This window comes from Macrosteles quadrilineatus, unplaced genomic scaffold, assembly GCF_028750875.1.
Source record: "Macrosteles quadrilineatus isolate MER2022 unplaced genomic scaffold, UCM_ALF_1.0 Scaffold_13__1_contigs__length_4303367, whole genome shotgun sequence".
Classification (NCBI taxonomy): domain Eukaryota; kingdom Metazoa; phylum Arthropoda; class Insecta; order Hemiptera; family Cicadellidae; genus Macrosteles; species Macrosteles quadrilineatus.
In genome coordinates this window covers 2174454-2194657 of record NW_026542606.1, presented here as the reverse complement: position 1 = coordinate 2194657, position 20204 = coordinate 2174454, and the positions used below count along the sequence as shown (strand labels likewise).

The 20204-nt window shown below is 34.8% G+C and overlaps 1 protein-coding gene across 1 annotated transcript in view; it reads right to left on the bottom strand.

The window, feature by feature from the left end:
- The window catches only part of LOC129004959 (ribosome maturation protein SBDS-like), a 46563-nt gene that overhangs the window by 9529 nt on the left and 16830 nt on the right, over positions 1-20204 (bottom strand). Inside the window, exon 3 of the mRNA XM_054433687.1 lies at positions 18962-19071. Coding sequence (XP_054289662.1) covers positions 18962-19071 — 110 coding nt within the window. The remainder of the gene's footprint in view (positions 1-18961; positions 19072-20204) is intronic.

Below are 20204 nucleotides of genomic sequence, written 5' to 3'. Positions count from 1 at the left end.
TATTCCAACGGCATATATCACCAATTTACAATGTGGATACAAGAAGCCTATGTGGTAACAACATGCATTTTAACAGAAAACTTAACAACTAACTTAAATCTATGGCAGGATCAGAGCAACATTGGTAACAGGAAATAATCATGACTAGGAAAGCAATAATTAACAATGAAGTACAAAATAATTGTGAAAAAGCAATAACAAAGGTAAGAATTTGGACTGGCAATGGCAATACAGTTAAACAATCGATCAGCAAAAGCAAGGTAAATCTTTGGCTAGGTAAGCTATAATATAACAATGAAGTCGAAATAGAATATGAAAAAGCAATAACAATAGTAAATATTTGATCCAACAAAACAGTATTAAACAAACCATCTTGGACATGGGTAGCTGTGGATTGCACACACTGTAAGTATATTGCTGTCTTATTTGTTTTTATGTAGGCCTATCTGACTAAGTATCATGTGACCTTTTTCATTTGATGGTAGGCCTGTTTACATTTTATATATTGTGGGTGGTTTAACTTACACATAATTGTGGCAGTTCATAAAATGGCAAGACAAATATATAGGCCTAACTTAAAGGCAGAACTTGAGGTGCAGTTTTAAAGAGAACCTTTGATATATTTTCAGATTAAACATTAACTTAGGCCTACTCTGATATTATGTAAATCGTATTGGGATATAATTAGTTTTTACACTATACCATGCTTACAAGCTAAAAGTTTGTAAATATATTATATCTAGGCCATTTGGTCTTTTCTCTTCCACACTGTGCTGTGGGTGTTAGGTTAGGTTAGGTTAGGTTATTTTAGTTTCATTTTAGCTTGGTTTTGTTGATAACAAATGAGGTTATAGTATAATATGCTGTGTAATTTTTATTTTTACGGAGACAAATTTACAGACTTCACTTTGTATTAAGTTAACTTAATGTCCTATTTATTCAAGAGTTAAAAAATGTTTAGGTAAATTTTATACTTTTGGCACCTTGATTTTATAACACAAATGAGCTATATACCCACACTTGTTATGTAATTTATTGTTATTTTCAACTATTTATTTGTGTGGTTGAGCTGGGAAACTTTAGGTAAGGTTGGGTTAGTTTCTTATAGCCTACTTAGGTAGGTTTGTAACATAAAGTTAAATAGCCTATGAAATGTTCGATACCCTCTGAATAAAAACATTCATAGCTTTACTTAAAATTAACTTAAAAATATAAACCTCTAAGCAAAAGGTCCTTACTTTAACCTTAAGGCAAATGGATAAAATGTTTTTTGGTAATGAAATTATGTTTGTTCATTAGTAAAGCTGAAAATGTTTACTTTTGGTAATTACCAAAAGTAAAGTACGGTAACTTGAAGTTACTCGATTGATAGCCTACATTTGAAAATAACCTAAATTATGTTAGGCCTAATAATTTGAAAAATTTTTTCAAGTTGGATAAGTAACAAGGTTTTGCCAACTTAACACAAGAACACAATGCTTCACATTTAATGTAAATTTTTAAAGCCTAGGCCCATTTTATCCAAGCTAGTTGTAAAAAATTCATAATGTTTGAATTTATACTCAAAACTAGTAGGCTTACTTTTTGGCAACGGTGAATGATATTGTTCAGATTTGGTTAAGAGAGGTTTCAGCTAACTCGAGAAAATATACATTTAATTAGCTTGCAGGTCTGATGTGTGAATCCTTGAGTACTCAATTATTTAACTGAAGCAATGGAACCAAACCATGCTATGCAAGATGATAAATATATCTTAAATAATATGCAATCTGGACTAACCACGTTCATATTGAAGGTGTTTTGAAAAATTTTTATTATTTGATTTAATCAACAAAATTAGATCAATGAGTATTAGTAAGGGAACTTAAAAGTTTGTTGTTGTTGCAGCCACTGTGCATTCAAGTCTGCTATGATTGCCACTGGCTGGGACATTGTACCATTTCTTAGAGCCCTCTACAACTTATTTAAAGATAGCCCAGCTAGAAGAGCCTGCTTTACCAACATCACAGGTTCTGGTCTGTATCCAAAAAAGTTTTGTGCAGTACGATGGATAGAAAATGTCAGCGTTGTCCAACGGGCAATAGAAATCCTACCTGAAATGAAAAAATTTACTGAAGAAATGTTAAAAGGAAACAAAATAAATACTCAATCTTTTAGCGTTATAGTCAGTCACTTAAAAGATGAGCTGTTGGTTGCTAAGCTAGAGTTTTTTAAAAGCTTGGCTTCAGATGTTGAACCATTTCTTAGGAAATATCAAAGTGATAACCCAATGGCGCCATTTTTGTTTGGGGACTTGACTCATCAAATTAAGACACAGATGGAGCGGATTGTTGTGAGTGAGGTCTTGGAAAAAAACTCTATCACTAAAATTGATTTAGTAGAAAAAAACCTCTTACCAGCTAAGGCAGTCAAACTTGGAATAGCTACCAAGAGTGCTTTAAGGAAGGCTAACGAAGGGAAAAGAGTAGAAGACAAGAAAGTGTTGGCTTTTAGAGGAGATGTAAGAAAAGGCCTCCTAAAATTTGTCAAAAACATGTTGGAAAAGTCTCCACTTCATTACAAGTTAACAAGAGCTGTGTCTTGCTTTGATCCCAAAGTAGCACTGTGCGAGAAATTGTTCAAAGCAAGGATGGAGTCCCTCTTAACCATTTTGCTAGAAAACAATTGGGCTACCAATTTAAACGTGGATGTTGTTTTAAGAGAATTCATCTCTCTGTGTAGCTCTTCTAGGACAGTTGAAGAACTAAAATCCTTCACAAGGGCAACAAGACTAGACCACTTTTGGATTTCCCAAATGACTGGGGACGAGCACTCCAATGTAAAAAAAGTTTGGATTCTTGTTAGCACACTCAGCCATGGTAATGCCAATGTTGAAAGAGGATTCTCCGTCAACAAGGAATGTGTGGTGGAGAACATGAAAGAACTATTAGTGGCACGAAGATGTATCTATGATACAGTGACGAGTTTTGGAGGTATTCATAACCTAACTATAGAAAAACCTCTGATCCATGCAGCCAGAAATGCATACAGCAGGTATAAAGAACATATGACGAAGAAAGAAAAGAAGGTGGAAACAGAAGCGTCAATGAAAAGAAAAGCAGAGCAGCATCTGAAGGAGCTGGAGGAGAAGAAATTAAAGATCCTTGAAGAAGCCCAGAAACAGGCCGATCTCCTGACTGAAGAGATAAAAAAAATACAAAAATATTAAGTCAATTTGAAGTGTCTGTAAATACAAATTTTAAGTGTCTGTACAAATCAATTTTGTGTTTTTGTACAAATTAAATTTTGAGTTTCTTTGGCAAACCAACTTTGGCTGACTTTATCAACCAACACCTGACCAGTCAACAAAGTAAAGATGGCTCCACAGTCTATGGATTGGTTACAAAATCTCATTACTTTAGAAAGCCTACTATTGGTTACTATGAGAAAGCATTTGAAGCGCTCACAGAAGACTTCAAAAAGAAGAACCTAAAGCGACTGATTTTTGTTCTCCACTTGGATGCGTTAAAGACAAAGTGGCGCCATTCAAGAATAAATGTAATCAAGAAAAAACACAGAAAATTCTTTTGAGTCTATCCCCACTTGACAATGAATTAAAATCTGTAAAATTATAAGGATTCCAAATTGATTCAAAATTAAATTAGCAAGAGCACATAGAAATCACTTGTAAACAAATTTCCAGAGTAAATTATCTAATTTGGAAACTCAGAGATTTTGTTAGTAATGAATACCTTCGGATTACTTATTTTGGTTTTTTTCAATCTCATATTTCTTACAGGATTATACTATGGGGACACTCCCCCCACACCCATGAAATTCTTTTATTACAAAAAAAAGTCACACGAACAATCTGTGGGGCTGGCCCTGTGGATAGCTGTCGACTTCTTTTTATAGACCTTAAAATTATGACCGTTGTAAATTTGTATATTTTTCACATACTCCTCTACACTAAAGTCAATCTTCATCAATTCACTTGTAGAGAGAGTATACACTCTTACAATACAAGAGGCAAATCCAATCTAGATATCCCTGCTCATAGGTTGGCCAAAACAGATAACTGCCATAAAATAAATTGCATACGGTTTTTTAATAAATTAGGTCTGGCAGCAAAACAGGTTCCTTTTAATAGGTTTAAGTCTAGTTTCTGATGTTAATATTAATTTTTAATTTAGAACCCACTGTATTGTATAGCTTTAGTTTTTATTTATATTGTTGACTATGTCTATTCCTTGTAAAAGGCCAATGACAATAAAGATCTTGATTCTTGATTCTTGATTCAGTAGCTTTAAAAAACTACTGAAAAACTATTTGCAATCCAAATCATTATATTCAATAGAAGAGTTTTGGAATTTAAATGATTAGAAATACATGTTATGTTATAATATATGTTTGTAATCTATTATTTAGGATACTTGTAGCCTATACCTAATTTTTTGCTTCTCTTTTCCTTTCTGTGACGCAATTTATGTATTTGCTGTAAAATACTTGATGAATAAAGATGATTTGTATCGTATTGTATTGTAATTATGTGTCCCGATGTCGTATATGTCAACAAAGTAAGGCTGAACAGAGTAAGCCAGCAGGAATGATGGGAGCCAGTAGAGCGGTGGATAAACCTTGGACTATGGTAGCTGCCGATTTGTTAGGTCCTTTCCCACACTCAACGTCAGGCTCAACGTGCTGCCACTGCAAACTTAGTTGCCCAGCACCTTGAAAGGGATGTTTTCTTGCTTTGGGGAATCCCTCGATTTTTGATTTGCGACAACGGTCCTGAATTCATTGGAAACCCTGTTAAGGATACACAGCTATCCTTAACAGCTATGCTTGGCTATTTAGCCAAGGAATACAAGGTGAAGATATTGTACAATGCCAGCAGGCATCCCCAGTCAAATCCAGCTGAGCGGGTGAATAAAACCATTGGGAATATGTTGAGGGCTTATGTAGGTGACAATCACCGTCATTGGGATAAAGAGTTGCCCAAGATTGGTTTTGCACTTCGTTCTGCAAGACATGACACCACTGGATACACTCCTAACTATCTAAATTTTGGCCGGGAGTTGAGCTTAAATCTGGAAGATGAAGACAAGAGTGAAGATACACCTGAAGAAGTAGAGGACAACCAAGTCTACGGACGAAAGCTGAGGGGTCTAAGGATAATCTAGTCTACAGTTCAAGAGAAGATGGAACAGGCTCATCAGAAGAATGCTGCAAGGTACGACCTGAGAAGATGACATTAAGAGTATAAAGTCAATGATCTTGTTTGGAAGAAGAACTACCAGCAGTCTGATGCCACCAAAAACTTTTCTGCGAAGTTGGCTCCGAAATTTCTTTGACCTTTCACAATCACCAGAAGAGTATCGCCACTTATCTATGAGCTGACTGACCAGGCTGGGAAGAATGTTGGCACATGGCACGTAGAAGACCTCAAGCCTTACGCCTAATTGAGGAATTTGCAGGCAACTTCCTTCTGCTTGGGGGGTGTTTATAACGTTGCTAGTAATATTTAAAACAAGTGGAAATCGGACTGATCACCCGATAGGAATTATTGCTGTTTTTGTGGGACACCTTCAACTGCCCCAATACACAATATTACTAATAGGTCTTGCAATTGCCGCCTCTCCACTGAAGGAGCAAGATAAATTCAATCTGTAGCAAAGGGAGCTACACGTGCCGACCATCAGTAGCCCTCAGGTTGGAGCATGAGTACTGATAAGCGCAGCTGATGGATAAGGAAAACTGGGCATTTATGGTGTGGATGCCGACCTGACTGATTGTGGATATCCAGGACAACACCCTCTTCTCTTCAGGAATATTTTATTGAGGATATTATTTCAAGAGGTAATGCAGATATTTTATTTGTAAATTTTATGTATCAAAATCAAAGTATAAGTAGTTTACATTGCCTTGAATGATTAATATTGTTGGAATTATAAAATTCTAACATTGACTTTTCATGCATAGACAATTTCAAAAAGCACATGTTTCTAAAAATTTGTAAAATAGGTAAAAAATATTTTATTAGAAATTTTTGCTGATAAACAAAGTAAAATAAACATATGGGTGTTAATTATATATCAAACATATCTTAAAATTTAAAGCCAGCTATTGTTGTAAATAAATTTTGTGAATATTGAGTAAAGTAAATTACAATCATTGTTGGGCTGTAAATGTTAAAATATTAATAATTTATTTTTGCAAAAAAATACAACCGACTTCAAACGCTCTAAAAAGAATGAAATAATTTCAATAAAGTAAACTTGTGTATTAGGCAAGCTCACGTATTTTAAGTCGGCGCGGCTCTATGATGATTTTTGATACAAAATTGAAATAGGGTGTCCATATTGCAGGTGACTCTAACTAAAGGTGTTAATCTGCATGTCTTTTTCATAGTTATGCGTTAAGTGTTATTTTATTACTGTAATCAGAGATCGGCATTAAGTGGTATTAACGAGTATCTTTAAAAAGATTATAACGCATTTAAATGTTTCTAACTTGGAAAAGTAACGTTTTAATACTAAACTAGCTTCTTTTCCCTATCATAATATCAAACTAAATTATTTTCCTATTCATATAGAACATTTGTGTGTGTTATTTTCATAATGCATTTATTCTGAAGTAAACATAAAATACAAAAACATATTTCCTTTAATAATATAAACAAAACAGTTCAGTGTGTTTTTTATATATTTATGTTATCCAGCTACAATTTATTGAATTTCAAAATACACACACAATATCATAAATTCAACATTATTCAATCATCATCAATAATATTTGCAGTTTGAGCCGCGCCGACTTGAAATACGTGAGCTTGCCTAATACAAAAGTTTACTTTATTGAAATTATTTCATTCTTTTTAGAGCGTTTGAAGTCGGTTGTATTTTTTTGCAAAAATAAATTATTTCATGATTTTTAGTGACTGTATAATTTTGTTATATATTAATTACTTGAGGTTTTTTGGTAAGCAAAACTGTTTGAAACATCAAAAGTTCCACAGAACAATCATTATTTTAAAACTGCTTGAGTCACCTGTTCAGGTTACATAATCAATGGGTATGAAAATAAACATTTTTAGATATTCCTTAAGAAAGAAAGAGTTGTCCATTACATTAGGTCTAATGAAAAAATAATTGTCTTTTCTAGATACATTGAAATGTCAGACATCATCGTTTCCTGTAATCGGTGTACTTCTACATTATAAAAAGAAATACAGTAACGCCTCAAGCCTTTTGGAACAATATGAAAGTTATTCCTCAGCTACCAGCACTAAACAATCTCTCAAAAGTGGAAAATTGGTCGTTAACACGTATAGTACCTTTGGAAAATATTATATGAAAGATTGGTTCAGCTAAAAGTGGTGTAAGTCATGTAGGGGGTTTTGTTTGCTCAAGATATAGCCTATTTGAAATTGCAATTCATCTTCCTCTAGGACTTTCCGAAGCAGGCATAATAGTATTGATATGATATAGTAACTGGGTAGAGAATATTAATAAACATTCCACATCTGCAAATGAAATATGTATATGAAAGATTGGTTCAGCTAAAAGTGGTGCAAGCCATGTAGGTGGTTTTGTTTGATCAAGATATAGCCTAGTCGAAATTGCAAATCATCTTCCTCTAGGACTTTCCGAAGCAGGCATAATAGTATTGATATGATATAGTAACTGGGTAGAGAATATCAATAAACATTCCACACCTGCAAATGCATGTTTAGTAATTAAAATATTTAACACTTTTAAGACAATTGACGATTATGCACTGTCACACTTCTTAGGTCGTGTAAGGAATAATTGCATTTAATTTATATTTAGACCTGTTTTACGAATGCTTTGGTTTTCACAATACACCTTTATTTGTCAATATCATACAGCTATTCACTGAAACATACATGTTTTTGTAAGTCAGAATATTCAATACTAAAAACAGAATTACTGTATACACAAATCAGGTCAAACGTTAAAATACATGTTTTATAGTAACCAAAACAAAATGCATTTTTCTCAATGTAATTCATTTAGGCTCCATGGCAAGAAATGTTTTATTGATCAATATGAAGCAACTGTTTCATGAAGAATTGTCTGTAGCTTCATTTAAATGGTTTCAACTAACAGCTGTAGGAATGTTATTATTATTTATTGCCTTCTCTGCACAAATGTAAACAATCTGCACAAATGTAAACAAAATAAATGTTGAATATTTAAGGTTTTCAGAATTTTTCACCGAAACAAATATTATACTTAAACATAATATATAAGGTACCTAATAGAAACTCTCCTGGTTATTTTGGTGGTGGAACCACACTGATCGGTAAAAGAATCACAGAGAAATTTGTGAACATACATAGAAAAAAAAAAACATCGCCACAAACAAATTGAGAACCTCCTCCTTTTGTTGGTAGTGGGGAAGTCGGTTAAAAATCCAGTAGTATTTTTGTTAAATTAATTACTTGGTTTTGCTGAAAACTGTAAATAATATCTGTAAATAATATCTCAAAGGTTAGTAAATTTGTAAATATTATATTTTGAACAATCAACATTTTATGAAGCTACATTGTCTAGGTCAAACTTTATTTAATTGTACATATTTTATGTTCCATTTTGTCAATTTTAACTGGGTCAAAAATTATAGTTAGTGTACTCATTGTTTGATGTGTAATTTAATGTGTGATTGATTCTTGAGGTTGTATGATTTCAATACATCTTAGTAGGTGTGATACTATGATTAAATCATACTGTATAAGCTTTTGGGCAGTTACAATTGTAGCATATTATTTGGAATACAGATCAAATAGTTTATTCTGCAGATAATTTCCAGGACCTTGCATTATCACAATAAGTTGTTTACAAAGTTGTATATTTTTATCTTTTATCTTTGAACCAGGGTGATTATATCTTTGGTGGAAATATTTAAATATTTGTATTTATGTAGGATTGTTATTTGTAATACACACTTTGACAAATTAGTTGAATTATTTATTTAAACAGGGAACAACTATTGCTTTTATTTAATTTTTTACAACACAACTCATTTTATATTCAAATCTGGTTACAAGAGCATGAGCATAATTCATTACAATCACATTCAAAAGTTATGTTTTGGCTTAAAACTGTGGCACTAGAACTTGTTTAGTTAAATATAAATATATATTATAAGGAATTTTGTAGGGTTTTTGGCTACTGCTGCTGGGATTTGATCTAACAGCCTGGGTCACTGCTTTGTACCCTACTGCACTTGGTCTACCCACTGCTATGTTTTTGGACATTTCGACCTGGACTGCCTGACTGGTCAATTACCACGGATACTGTGGACCGGACATACCAACTTCAGACTGAGCCCGAGATCATCTGTCTTCAACCGATAAGTCAGACATCTTATTCTTTAGTACAATACATCTTACCATCTGATCTCACAGCTTATCCCGGATTAAACAAATAAACCTTTGGCTAGCCAGACATTGTGGACACTGGGTGCTTGAGTGCCCCTACCTCTAGGTGTGTGTGAGACTATTAAGTGCCACAGGAGTATTTGAGTGCCTGGATGTCGACGCGCCTCATCGGAGCACATGGCACCAGGTATTGACGAGATCAGAGTCGAACAACTAAAGAATCTAGGTAAAAATGCCATGCAATGGTTGTTGAGCCTCATGAACATGTGCGTAAGCCAAATGCATATACCAAAGGTTTGGAGGAAAGCTCGTGTGGCTGCACTGCTCAAACCTGGGAAAGATCCAAACGATCCTTCATTTCATTTCATTTCATATAACTTTATTCATTAAAGTACAATACATAGATACAGGAATGGCGTCAAGAGTAATTTAATAAAACTAACTAAAATACTCATCATTATCATGCATGGCATAACAACATACCATCAATATTAATAGCTTTTCAGATCAAATAAATTAAAACAAGCAGTGCAATATGAAAGTTTATACATGAAAATATCAAAATTAAAAATATAGATAAAATTATTTTAAAACCAAAAGTTTCAATTGATATGAAACAGAGCAATTAATAACTTAAAGAACTAAAACTCTTCAAAGGAGTACATAGCCTTGTTGATAAGAAACTTTTTCAATTTTGATTTAAATTAATTTTTGGAAGTTTCTAATTTGATTTCTTTAGGAAGTTTATTATAAAATTTGGAACCGGCATATTTAGGTGTCTTCGTAAAAAGTTGCAGAGTATGTGAGCTTGTGGCCAGGTTTTCTCGATTTCTAGTGAAGTAATTGTGATAGTCTCCAATAAGTTGTAATTCATTAAATCTGTCTTTTACTGATAATACTGTTTCATAGACATACATTCCATAAACAGTCATAATATTCTCAGTTTTAAAATATTCTTTGACTGAAGTTCTGCGTTTTAAATTGCACAAAATTCTAATAGCTTTCTTTTGCTTTTTTAGAATTGATTTTAATTTTTTCTTTTTTGCTGCACCATAAAGTGAAACTCCAAATGATATGATTGAATGTATGTACGAAAAATATATAATTTTTAAAGTTTCCTTTTCACATAGGGGTTTTAATCTTGTTAGCGCATAAAGGCCAGATGAAATTTTAGAAAGTAACTGATCAATATGATGATTCCACTTCAAATTTTCATCAATTTCTAATCCCAAGAATTTAATGTGGTCTTTATTTTGAATATGTTGTTATTAACTACAATTTTTGGCAGATTTTGCGGTTTAGTTTTTCCTGCTTGGAAACACATAAAATTAGTTTTATCTGTGTTCAAACGCAAATTATTCGAATTAAAAAAACTGTTAAGTAATAATATATCAGAATTGGCCTTGGCTTCAAGTTCAGCATAGGTTCCTGCGGCTATTTTTAAATTTGCATCATCAGCATATAGGCAAAGCTTGCTAAAATCACTGAGTTGAGGAAAATTTCTCAAATAAAAGATGAATAAAAGAGGGCCTAGGATCGATCCTTGGGGCACCCCATATTTTACTTTCTGAGTACAAGAATTGTAAGAAATTTTATAATTTTTGTTATTACAGTGACTCAGTTCTACGTATTGTTTCCTATCAAAAAGATATGACTTGAACCAGTTCAAAGCAGTACTATTTAGTCCACTACTACTGAGCTTTGAAAGCAACAACTCATGAGAAATTGAATCAAAAGCTTTACTGAGGTCCATGAACAACCCTACCACTTTAGATTTACTCTCTAAGCTATCAACGATGGATTCAATGAAAGCTGTGGCAGCTGTTATGACAGATTTGCCACTTCGGAATCCATGTTGGCAGTCATCAAATGTACCATTATTTTCAAAGAAGCATACCAGTTGGTTATAAACAACCTTTTCATAGATTTTTGAAATTGAAGGCAGCAAAGCAATCGGTCTATAGTTTGATACTGTTTGTCTGTTTCCTTTTTTGAATAGCGGTTTTAATTTTGTTATTTTGAGTTTGTTAGGGAAAATTCCTGATATCAAAGATGAGTTAATGAGATGAGTTATTGGTTTAAGTAGGACTGATTTCGCTTTTTTAAAAGAACCACAGGAATACCATCGTAGCCAGCAATTTTTTAGACTTTTAATAATTTTATCAATGTCGCTCTCATCAACAAAGCTAAATTTAAAGCTCCTTTTATCTAAAGGAAGTACAGGATGCAGTGTGTCATCAACATTTTTTTGGAATGTATTTATATTATTGAAAGTTTCAGTTTCTTTTACAATATCTGCAAAATAATTTATGAATTGGCCACAGACCAGGGAAGGGTCAGAACATACATCATTATTTACTACTAGGTTTATATTATGATTGTTAATAGTTTTGGCTCCTACTTCAGAGTTCACAATCTTCCAAGTTGCCTTATTAACATTGTCAGAACTACCAATTTTTCTTTTATAATACTGTTTTTTTGAAGAAAACAATTTCTTTCTAAACTGCTTATTTGTTTCTCTAGCCTCATGTAACAACTTTTTGCAATTTAACTCTCTAGCCGCTTTGTTAAGATTAATAATATTTTGTCTTTCCAACTTCAGTTCATTAGGAATCCACTTACAGTTAGTATGTTGTCTTGAGAGAGTTGAGGGAAAGAATGTATTAAAATAATGCATAAATATTTCATAAAAAACATCATACTTGCATTCCACAGGACATAAATAAAGATTAAGCCATGACTCATGTTGTAAAGCAGATATAAATTGTTCGACGTTTTTATCATTAAAATTTCTTTTATGTTCAAAATAAACAGAAGAATTATTCAGGCTATTTTTCGTATTAGTAACAACTTCAATTATTTGGCCATCATGGTCCGAAAGTTGTGTATTAATACCCGTAATTTTATAACAGCTGCTATCTAAATTTGTAAAAACATTATCTATTGCAGTTTTAGTTGTATCGGTGATTCTTGTAGGAAAATCAACCAATGACTGGAAGCCATTAGCTGTTACAACATGCAGTAAGTTTTTCCTGCTGGTGTCATTTAAGTTCAGCATATCAATATTAATATCTCCCATAAAAATAACATATTTATATTTAACACTGATTATTTCAAGCATTGTATCGAGTCGTTTGATAAACTCAGATTCATTTTGCTTAATTGGATTCCTGTAGAAACCAATTATAATAAGTTTTTTCCTGGGGATAATTTTATCTACCTCTACTAAACAACACTCAAAAATTTGTTCAGTGACAAGATTTTGGATTTCAGGTATTATAATTTCTTTAAAAGTAAAAAATGGTTTTGCTAAAATAATTACGCCACCACCTCTAGATTTTTTCCGCCCAAAACTGGCAGCAACATTGTAACCATTAATATTTAATCTTTCCAGAGAAGAACTTATCATTTTATGCTCTGTCAAGACAACAATACTAGGTGTTAGTTCAGTTAGAGTTACTTCTAAAGGTTCAATTGATGATTGCAACCCTCTAATGTTTTGATGAAAAATACATAAATTGCTTATCCTAACGTTACTTTTACAATGGGGGTTGCTTGATCTACTAAAAAATTAAAGGTATCGTTTTGGCTTACAGAATCTACCTCTAAATCTAACAATTGTGGTACATGAGCAGTTTTATTCACTTCCATCCTTGGCCTATCACTTTTGCTCTGCTTTAACAACTCACAGAAGGTGAAGTCGCCGGGCACTACTCTGGTCACACTTTCATTAACAGCTGTCACTGAAGGTCGTGATGGTGGGGTAGGTGGCAACGTTGGTGCCTCCGGTGAAGGTGTAGGCAGGGCTGCTAATGGTGTTATTGAGTGCTGGACAGGTCGATGACGGGTCTGGGCTCCTACAATCTATTGTTGAATTTAGGTTGTTATCGATAAAAGACTGGATTCTATTGTTAAATTCACTGTGTGTTAGGCCGTTTCTTAGTTGTCTAAGGGATTCTTGGTAGTATGAAACAATAGTTATACTTGCTCCTGTTGATTCTTGAAATTGTCTGAGGTTATTGAAGAAATGGGGTAACGCTACTTTATCTCTTACGCATCCAATGGGAGAGCATACGAGGTGTTTTAGCCCTTTGTTTTTAAAGTCTGTTGTCAAATCTTTGAAAGCTGTTGTGTAATCAGATATGTCCGGTTTACCATAATAGTTGGCTTTTGTAACCAAACTGTAAACGGTAGCACAATGCGAAGTGGATTGCACTGCTAAATGTGATGAAATGCAGTGGTGCGATTCTGGTCTGCCAAAGTGTCGCCTAAAGACGACTGCCACTCCTGCTGTCATGTGGCGTGGATGGTTAAAATCAGCTGAAATACTGTGTGCGAACGCAACGGATTGGTCATGCTGGTAATCTTTAATAACATCAAACATTGGTTTTTCAGTTTACTGCATTTATTTTAGATTGGTTTGAAGCTTTAGTCTGTTCTGGATACTTTTTGCTGTAGGTCAATGATGTTGGTTGTTTATGCTCTTTATATACGATAGAACTAGTTTGCTTAGCTAAAGAAATTTGAGCTGACCTTCAAGAAATGGTGTTTATAATAACATGAGCTAGTTTAGTCCTACCTTTATTATTAATGTGCAAGCCATGTGTTGTGAAGTGGGATCTATTCATAAACTTCAGGTCAATCAGAAAAACATTGTTTAATCTAGCGACTAATTCAGCTATGTAGTTATTTACTCGCGTTAACAGATGGTTCTCAATACTGTAAGGCTTGTCATATCTCATAGGGATTGTTGTAATACAAACTGGTCTATTCTTACTATGGGTCACGAGTTTACCTTCTAATTTAGAATAAATACTGTGGAAGTCATTATTCAGGCTGTCATTGCTCCCTCCTAATATTAAGAGAGGAGTATTGAGGTTTTCGATAGAAGATGAATCGATAACTTGAATCAGAGTCGTGTTAGGTCTGACGTAACCAAACACATCTACTTCCCCAGCACTAATGTTATGGATTTGTGTAGCCAGCATCTTCCCTTGACTATCTGCACACAGGGTAATTTTCATCCTAGGGGTAATATGTCCAAAGTTTCTTCTTCTTTTTCTTCTTGATGTCTTCTTCTCTTCACTTCGATGAGCCTTATTTATAGGAGTTATATTAGCCTTATTTTCCTCTACAGTTATGGGACTAAGATTTGATGTCAGTTCAACATTTCCAGACATATTTTCTAGAATTCTGAATTTATTTTGAATATTTATGGGGCAAACCTCAAATTTGCTCTCCTGTAAAAGAGTCAGCTTTTTGCTTAAATTCTTGTTCTTGTTCTTAGGTGATACAGTCAGATTTTTTTATTTACTATAGTACTCCATTCGTTATTATGGTTAACTTCTTTTGGATTCTGTTCACATGTAGTTAAAATATCGTGAGTAGGTTTAGATCTATTTTCTTTAGCTTGATCCACACTTAATGGGTCATCTAATGGCTTATGCTCTAATGGGGGTGGAGTAGTTAAGTCAAAAAATGGTTTCAACATCATCTCCCTTAGTGTATCTGCAGTTACACATAGGTTGACATCACTATATAACAACGCAAGTTGACCCCGTTTAGCAATTACATTGGACTCAGTAATAACGGGGAAAAACTTCTCCCATGAATCAAGCGGAGATGGTCCTTGGATGAGCTGGATGATTACCTCAGCAAACAGAATCATATAAACGCCACAGTCGTAGTTATTCCTCTGCTGCGGGACTTTGACCACTGAGATATTACAGTTTTCAAGGACTCCAAAGTATTTCTGTAAGGAGTTTGCTATTTTCAGTGCATGGGCATAGTTGTACTCTTTTAGTGAATCAAAATATACATATTTATTTACATCCTTTATATACAACAAAAGACTCCAGTGAGAGCCTGAGCCTCCTGGCTTATCCACAGCAGGCGAGTCATTTACTGGTATCAAAACATAAGATTTGTCAGTCAAAACGGAACCTTGAAGCAAATAGTTAATATCTTCCAGACATTTTATGGCTTGAGAAATAATTTGGTTTCATGATAAAAACATTTTCGTTTGAGATTATTTTGGAGGACAATAACTGGAAGTAGTGTTCAATAGCATCATCTGTGAGCCAATCTCGCTGAAGAATAGATAAACTAATTTTTTCCCTTTCAAGCAGTTGTGGCTTAAAATTCTGAACAGGATGAAGGTCACTGACTGTAATATTATTTTCTTCATTGCATGACTCGCTAATACTAAGAATGCTTAAATTACTAGAGGGAGTGGTACTTGCCGCATTGGACCCATCTCTATCCAAATTTAACAATATATCCGTATCAGAACTTTTGTGTAGTATGGAGGCTTGGGAACTAGCAATGCTACTTTCATTCATAATGGAATCATTTTTGGATTTTATTTTAATGGAACTAAAGTTAAAATCTTCAATTTTTAAATTAAGTTTGTGGTCTTCTAAGTACTTGGATAGCTCTTTTTTGGAACGAAAAACCTTACCCCTCGGTGATGTGATGTAAACATCAATTTTCCCAGCACTGAGGCCTTTTTTCCTTACAACCTCAGCCCTCTTCCATCCAGAGGGAATTGTTTTATTTACATCAGAGTTCATATTCAGTTCCAGTGTACATAAAAAAATATAAATTCAAAACAGAATTATCTTTTTACAAATTCAAAGTGTAATCAATAAAATATTAACAGACTTTATTTCCTAAAGGCTTCCATTAAAGCATGCTTCCATTCAAAACTATATTACATATCCAATGCTATTAGTAGCTTAAAAAATAAAAATAAGTGGCTACTCAATTCACCACTAGTACTAACTTTGTAATGGCAATATTTGTTAAAAAAATTATAGTTTCTTCAGTATTGTAATTCCGGTTTCAAACAGCATGTAAACAAGGAAGTAAACAAACTGGCAGATAATAGTTGTCCATGTCCCGCTCAGAGATAAAGTTGACTCATCCCATTGTAGATAAGGAAAACTCAAGCAGTGCAACCCTCTTATCTGATCTGATAAGAAACCCAGCCTATCTCTTTACCTGCATAAGTTGTTGATTTCTCAGTAAAACTTTTATGTTTTTCTCATCTTACTCTCAGAATAAACCCTTTTTCAGAAATATTATTTTTATAAGACACGCACTGAAATAAAACTCAAACAGCTGTACACAATTGTAAGTAAACAAACTATTATTTCTTGTAAAAAACTTTAAAAAACCAGAGAGCACATTTAACTCTGCACTATTGACTTTGGGTCTTCCCCCTCCCTTCTAGAAGTATCCTAAGAACTTTCTACCTGTTTCTCTCTTATGCCACACATATAAAATATTAAAACGTCTGATACTCAATCGAATCGGCGATTTTCTGGAACAAAAGATCATGCCACAACAGGCAGGCTTTCGATCAGGCAAGTCTTGTTGTGGCCAAGTTTTAAACCTGACCCAGCACATTGAGGTTGGTTTTGAGAAAAAACAGATCACGGGTGTCGCTTTTGTAGATTTAACAGCTGCCTACGATACCGTAAACCACCGAAGACTCTTGGGAAAAGTATACAGTATTACCAAAGACTATCAGCTGACTTCAATGATAGACACTTTTCTTCATAACAGGCGGTTTTTTGTGTCCCTTCAGGGCAAGAAGAGTAGATGGAGGAATCAAAGAAATGGATTGCCTCAGGGTAGCGTCTTAGCCCCAGCTCTTTATAACATTTACACTAACGACCAACCGTTGCCAAACACTACACGTCAGTATATATATGCCGATGATACGGCGGTGGCGGCACAAGGCAGGAGTTTTGAAGAGGTGGAACAGAAGCTGACTATGACTCTAAATGGACTTTCCCAGTACTATGATGCAAATCACCTCAAGCCGAACCCTGCTAAGACCCAAGTTTGTGCCTTTCACCTAAACAATAGAGAAGCAGGCCGTGAGTTGAATGTGAGGTGGCGGGGAGACCGTCTTCAGCATTGTCCTACACCCAAATATCTTGGTGTCATACTGGACCGCACACTGACATTGTATTGTGCAAGGCGCATTGTATTGCGACAAGAGGTAAAGACTCGGCGAGGAATAATATCATCAGGAAGCTCACCAGCAGTATATGCTGGGGTGCTAACCCTAATGTCCTCAGAACCTCAGCTTTAGTGCTCAGTGTGTCGGCTGCGGAGTACGCTGCACCAGTATGGAATGCATCGTCACATGCAAAAAAGGTTGACATTGCAGTCAATGACATGGCTCGGATTGTAACTGGGTGTTTGAAACCAACCCCACTACACAAACTCTATCCTATCAAAGGGATCGCCCCTCCATCAATCCGACGTGATGTCGCTGCCGACGCAGAAAGGACTAAGCAAGAGACAGACCCTTGTCACCCATTACACGGCCACCAACCTGCAGAGCGACGGCTTCGGTCCAGAAAGAGCTTTTTATCACGGACACAAGTCCTGGATGGATCAATCTCAAGCAATCGGGTGGCAAGGTGGGACGCCACGTTGACTAACCCTCCCATACCAGCCAGGGAGGAACTGGCTCCTGGTGGAGGCCTTCATTACACGGTGTGGAAGACCCTAAATCGAATTAGAGTCGAGGTACCAAAATCCAAGACAAACATGCAGAAATGGGGTCTCTTACCAGAAAAAGAAAACATCTTGTGCGCGTGTGGTGCTGTTCAGGATCCTGGCCACCTCTGCTGATCTGCCCACGCCTAGACCAGTCTTGCACATTAGATGATCTTTTACATGCGAATGACAAAGCCATATCGGTAGCAAATTTTTGGAAAAGCGAAGTCTGAATTCCGGACATGGAAAGTAAGTATTGAAAATCTAATAAAATCACGGAGTAAATCAAATGAGTCTTAATCTTTAAGAGTCGTTTCTAAAGGGAAAATTAAACATAGGAGATTTTCCGTGACCGATATGTAAAATCTGTGACTTTTCCATGACCAGTTATTAAAATCCGCGACTTTTTCGTTACTTATGTGATTTCCGTTACCGGTAGATAGCCTGTTAGGTTTCATTGCAAAAGTGCTGAAAGAACCGGCCATTGTTCGTAAAATACACACTTGGTGCACGCGTGTTATCATTTTCAGATTTTTAAACAATCAAAATCAGTATTGTATATAGAAAATCAAATTAAATCTGAAATAATTGTTTAGGTTAAAGAAGAATAATCAAAAGAGCCAGCTTTCACAAAATAAATGGCAAAGACATGATCAAAGTAAACTGCAAACTCATAAGCTTTCCACCATCCCCACCTCTACTAACAAAACCAAATACCCGAAAACGCCAAATAAAAAAGATCAATAAAAAATCCTGCTTCCCCTGTCTAGATTGCACACGATCACAACTACACAGTTGAAATCTGTTCATTACTTGTCTAAAGTTGCATTTTTGTTGGATCATCCAAAATAAATGTGTTGATTTTTTTCAAGCTAAAGATTACTTCATGATAAAGAAGAATATCTCGAAACAGCCCAAAAGCTTGCACATTAATTTTAGTACTTTATAAAGAAATAACCGTTACTGGACATTCCAAAATTTATAGGTAGTAAAAACATAAAATTAATTGTAAATTAATTGTTCTCTAACCAAAAAAAGTATTGAAGTCTGGCTTATTACCTGTTGTTTGGCATTCCTATTGGGCTTGACAGAAAAGTGAACATCTCTCAAGGCTTTTTCAATAATTGACACAGGATATGGCCGTTTTGTTTCTGGATTAACACACTTATCTGAAATTGCAAACAACTGTTTTCATAATGATGGCTATACCAGTGTAAAACAATTCAAGAATAACTAGTTTGTAAAGATAGCCCTATGAGCACAGAATTACAATCAGTGTGGCCTGATAAATTTTGACTGCCTTCCCCACAAAATACGCACCCAAATCCCTTTTGAAGTGAAGTCAGAGTAAAATATGCTATAGCTCGTGCGTTTCTTGGTAAAGCCTGGGGGTAGGCTTGAAGCCCACACAAAACCGGTTCAGAGCCACTCTAACCACCTGCGCCCCAGGCTTCACCAGGAAAAGCACGAGCTCTACCTAACTAAATATAGTACACAATGAAATTGAACCAAAGTGCAGGGAACAAGACACTTTTTCTCAACATAAGTCTAGATATTTTACGAATAAAATTAAAAGAGACACTATTTTTTCAGGCAACTCCAATAATTATTGCCCTTGAGTTGATGGGACAGAGAGATTTTTTCTTTGTAACCTGGTATTAAACTCAAAAGATTTTCGAGTAACTTTTTTTGAAAAAAAAATATGCTTTTAGTGTTGTTTTTTTTACAATAAATAAACAACCAAACATTTGGGTACTACTTAACTTGGTTTTTTTCATTACTAAATTGGAACAATGTGTTAAATTAAAAGTTACCTACTTAATCCCTTTTTTTGTACCGGTATATTTAGGATGTACTAGGTGGCGTTCGCAGAGGCATCCACAAAATTGAGCGGAGCCATCAAAGGTTTATATTATATTGTTTTGGTCATACTGCAGTAATACCAGTCGTTTTTAATGCATGCGTTGCGGGTCTAAAGTAACATTTTTACTCTTTAGGAAGTAAAATAGTTTTTTTCCTCTATGGAGTAAAAATCAGCTGTTGTCAACTCAGTTGTAAATTACTATTGTAAACGACAGCATGTATCGAAATATGTATCAAATCGTGCTTCGTAATCATTTTAACCTACAGTCTACAGTCTCTTTCCACAGCGTTTTAGCATTGCAGATACTTCAATCCATTCTCACACTCAACACGCTCACCTTTACTACTTCCTTCACCACCCCCTACGTCGCGGATCTTTTTCCCTCCCTTCCCATAGCATCATAGGATTGCAAATACCTTAATCTAATCGTCATAAACA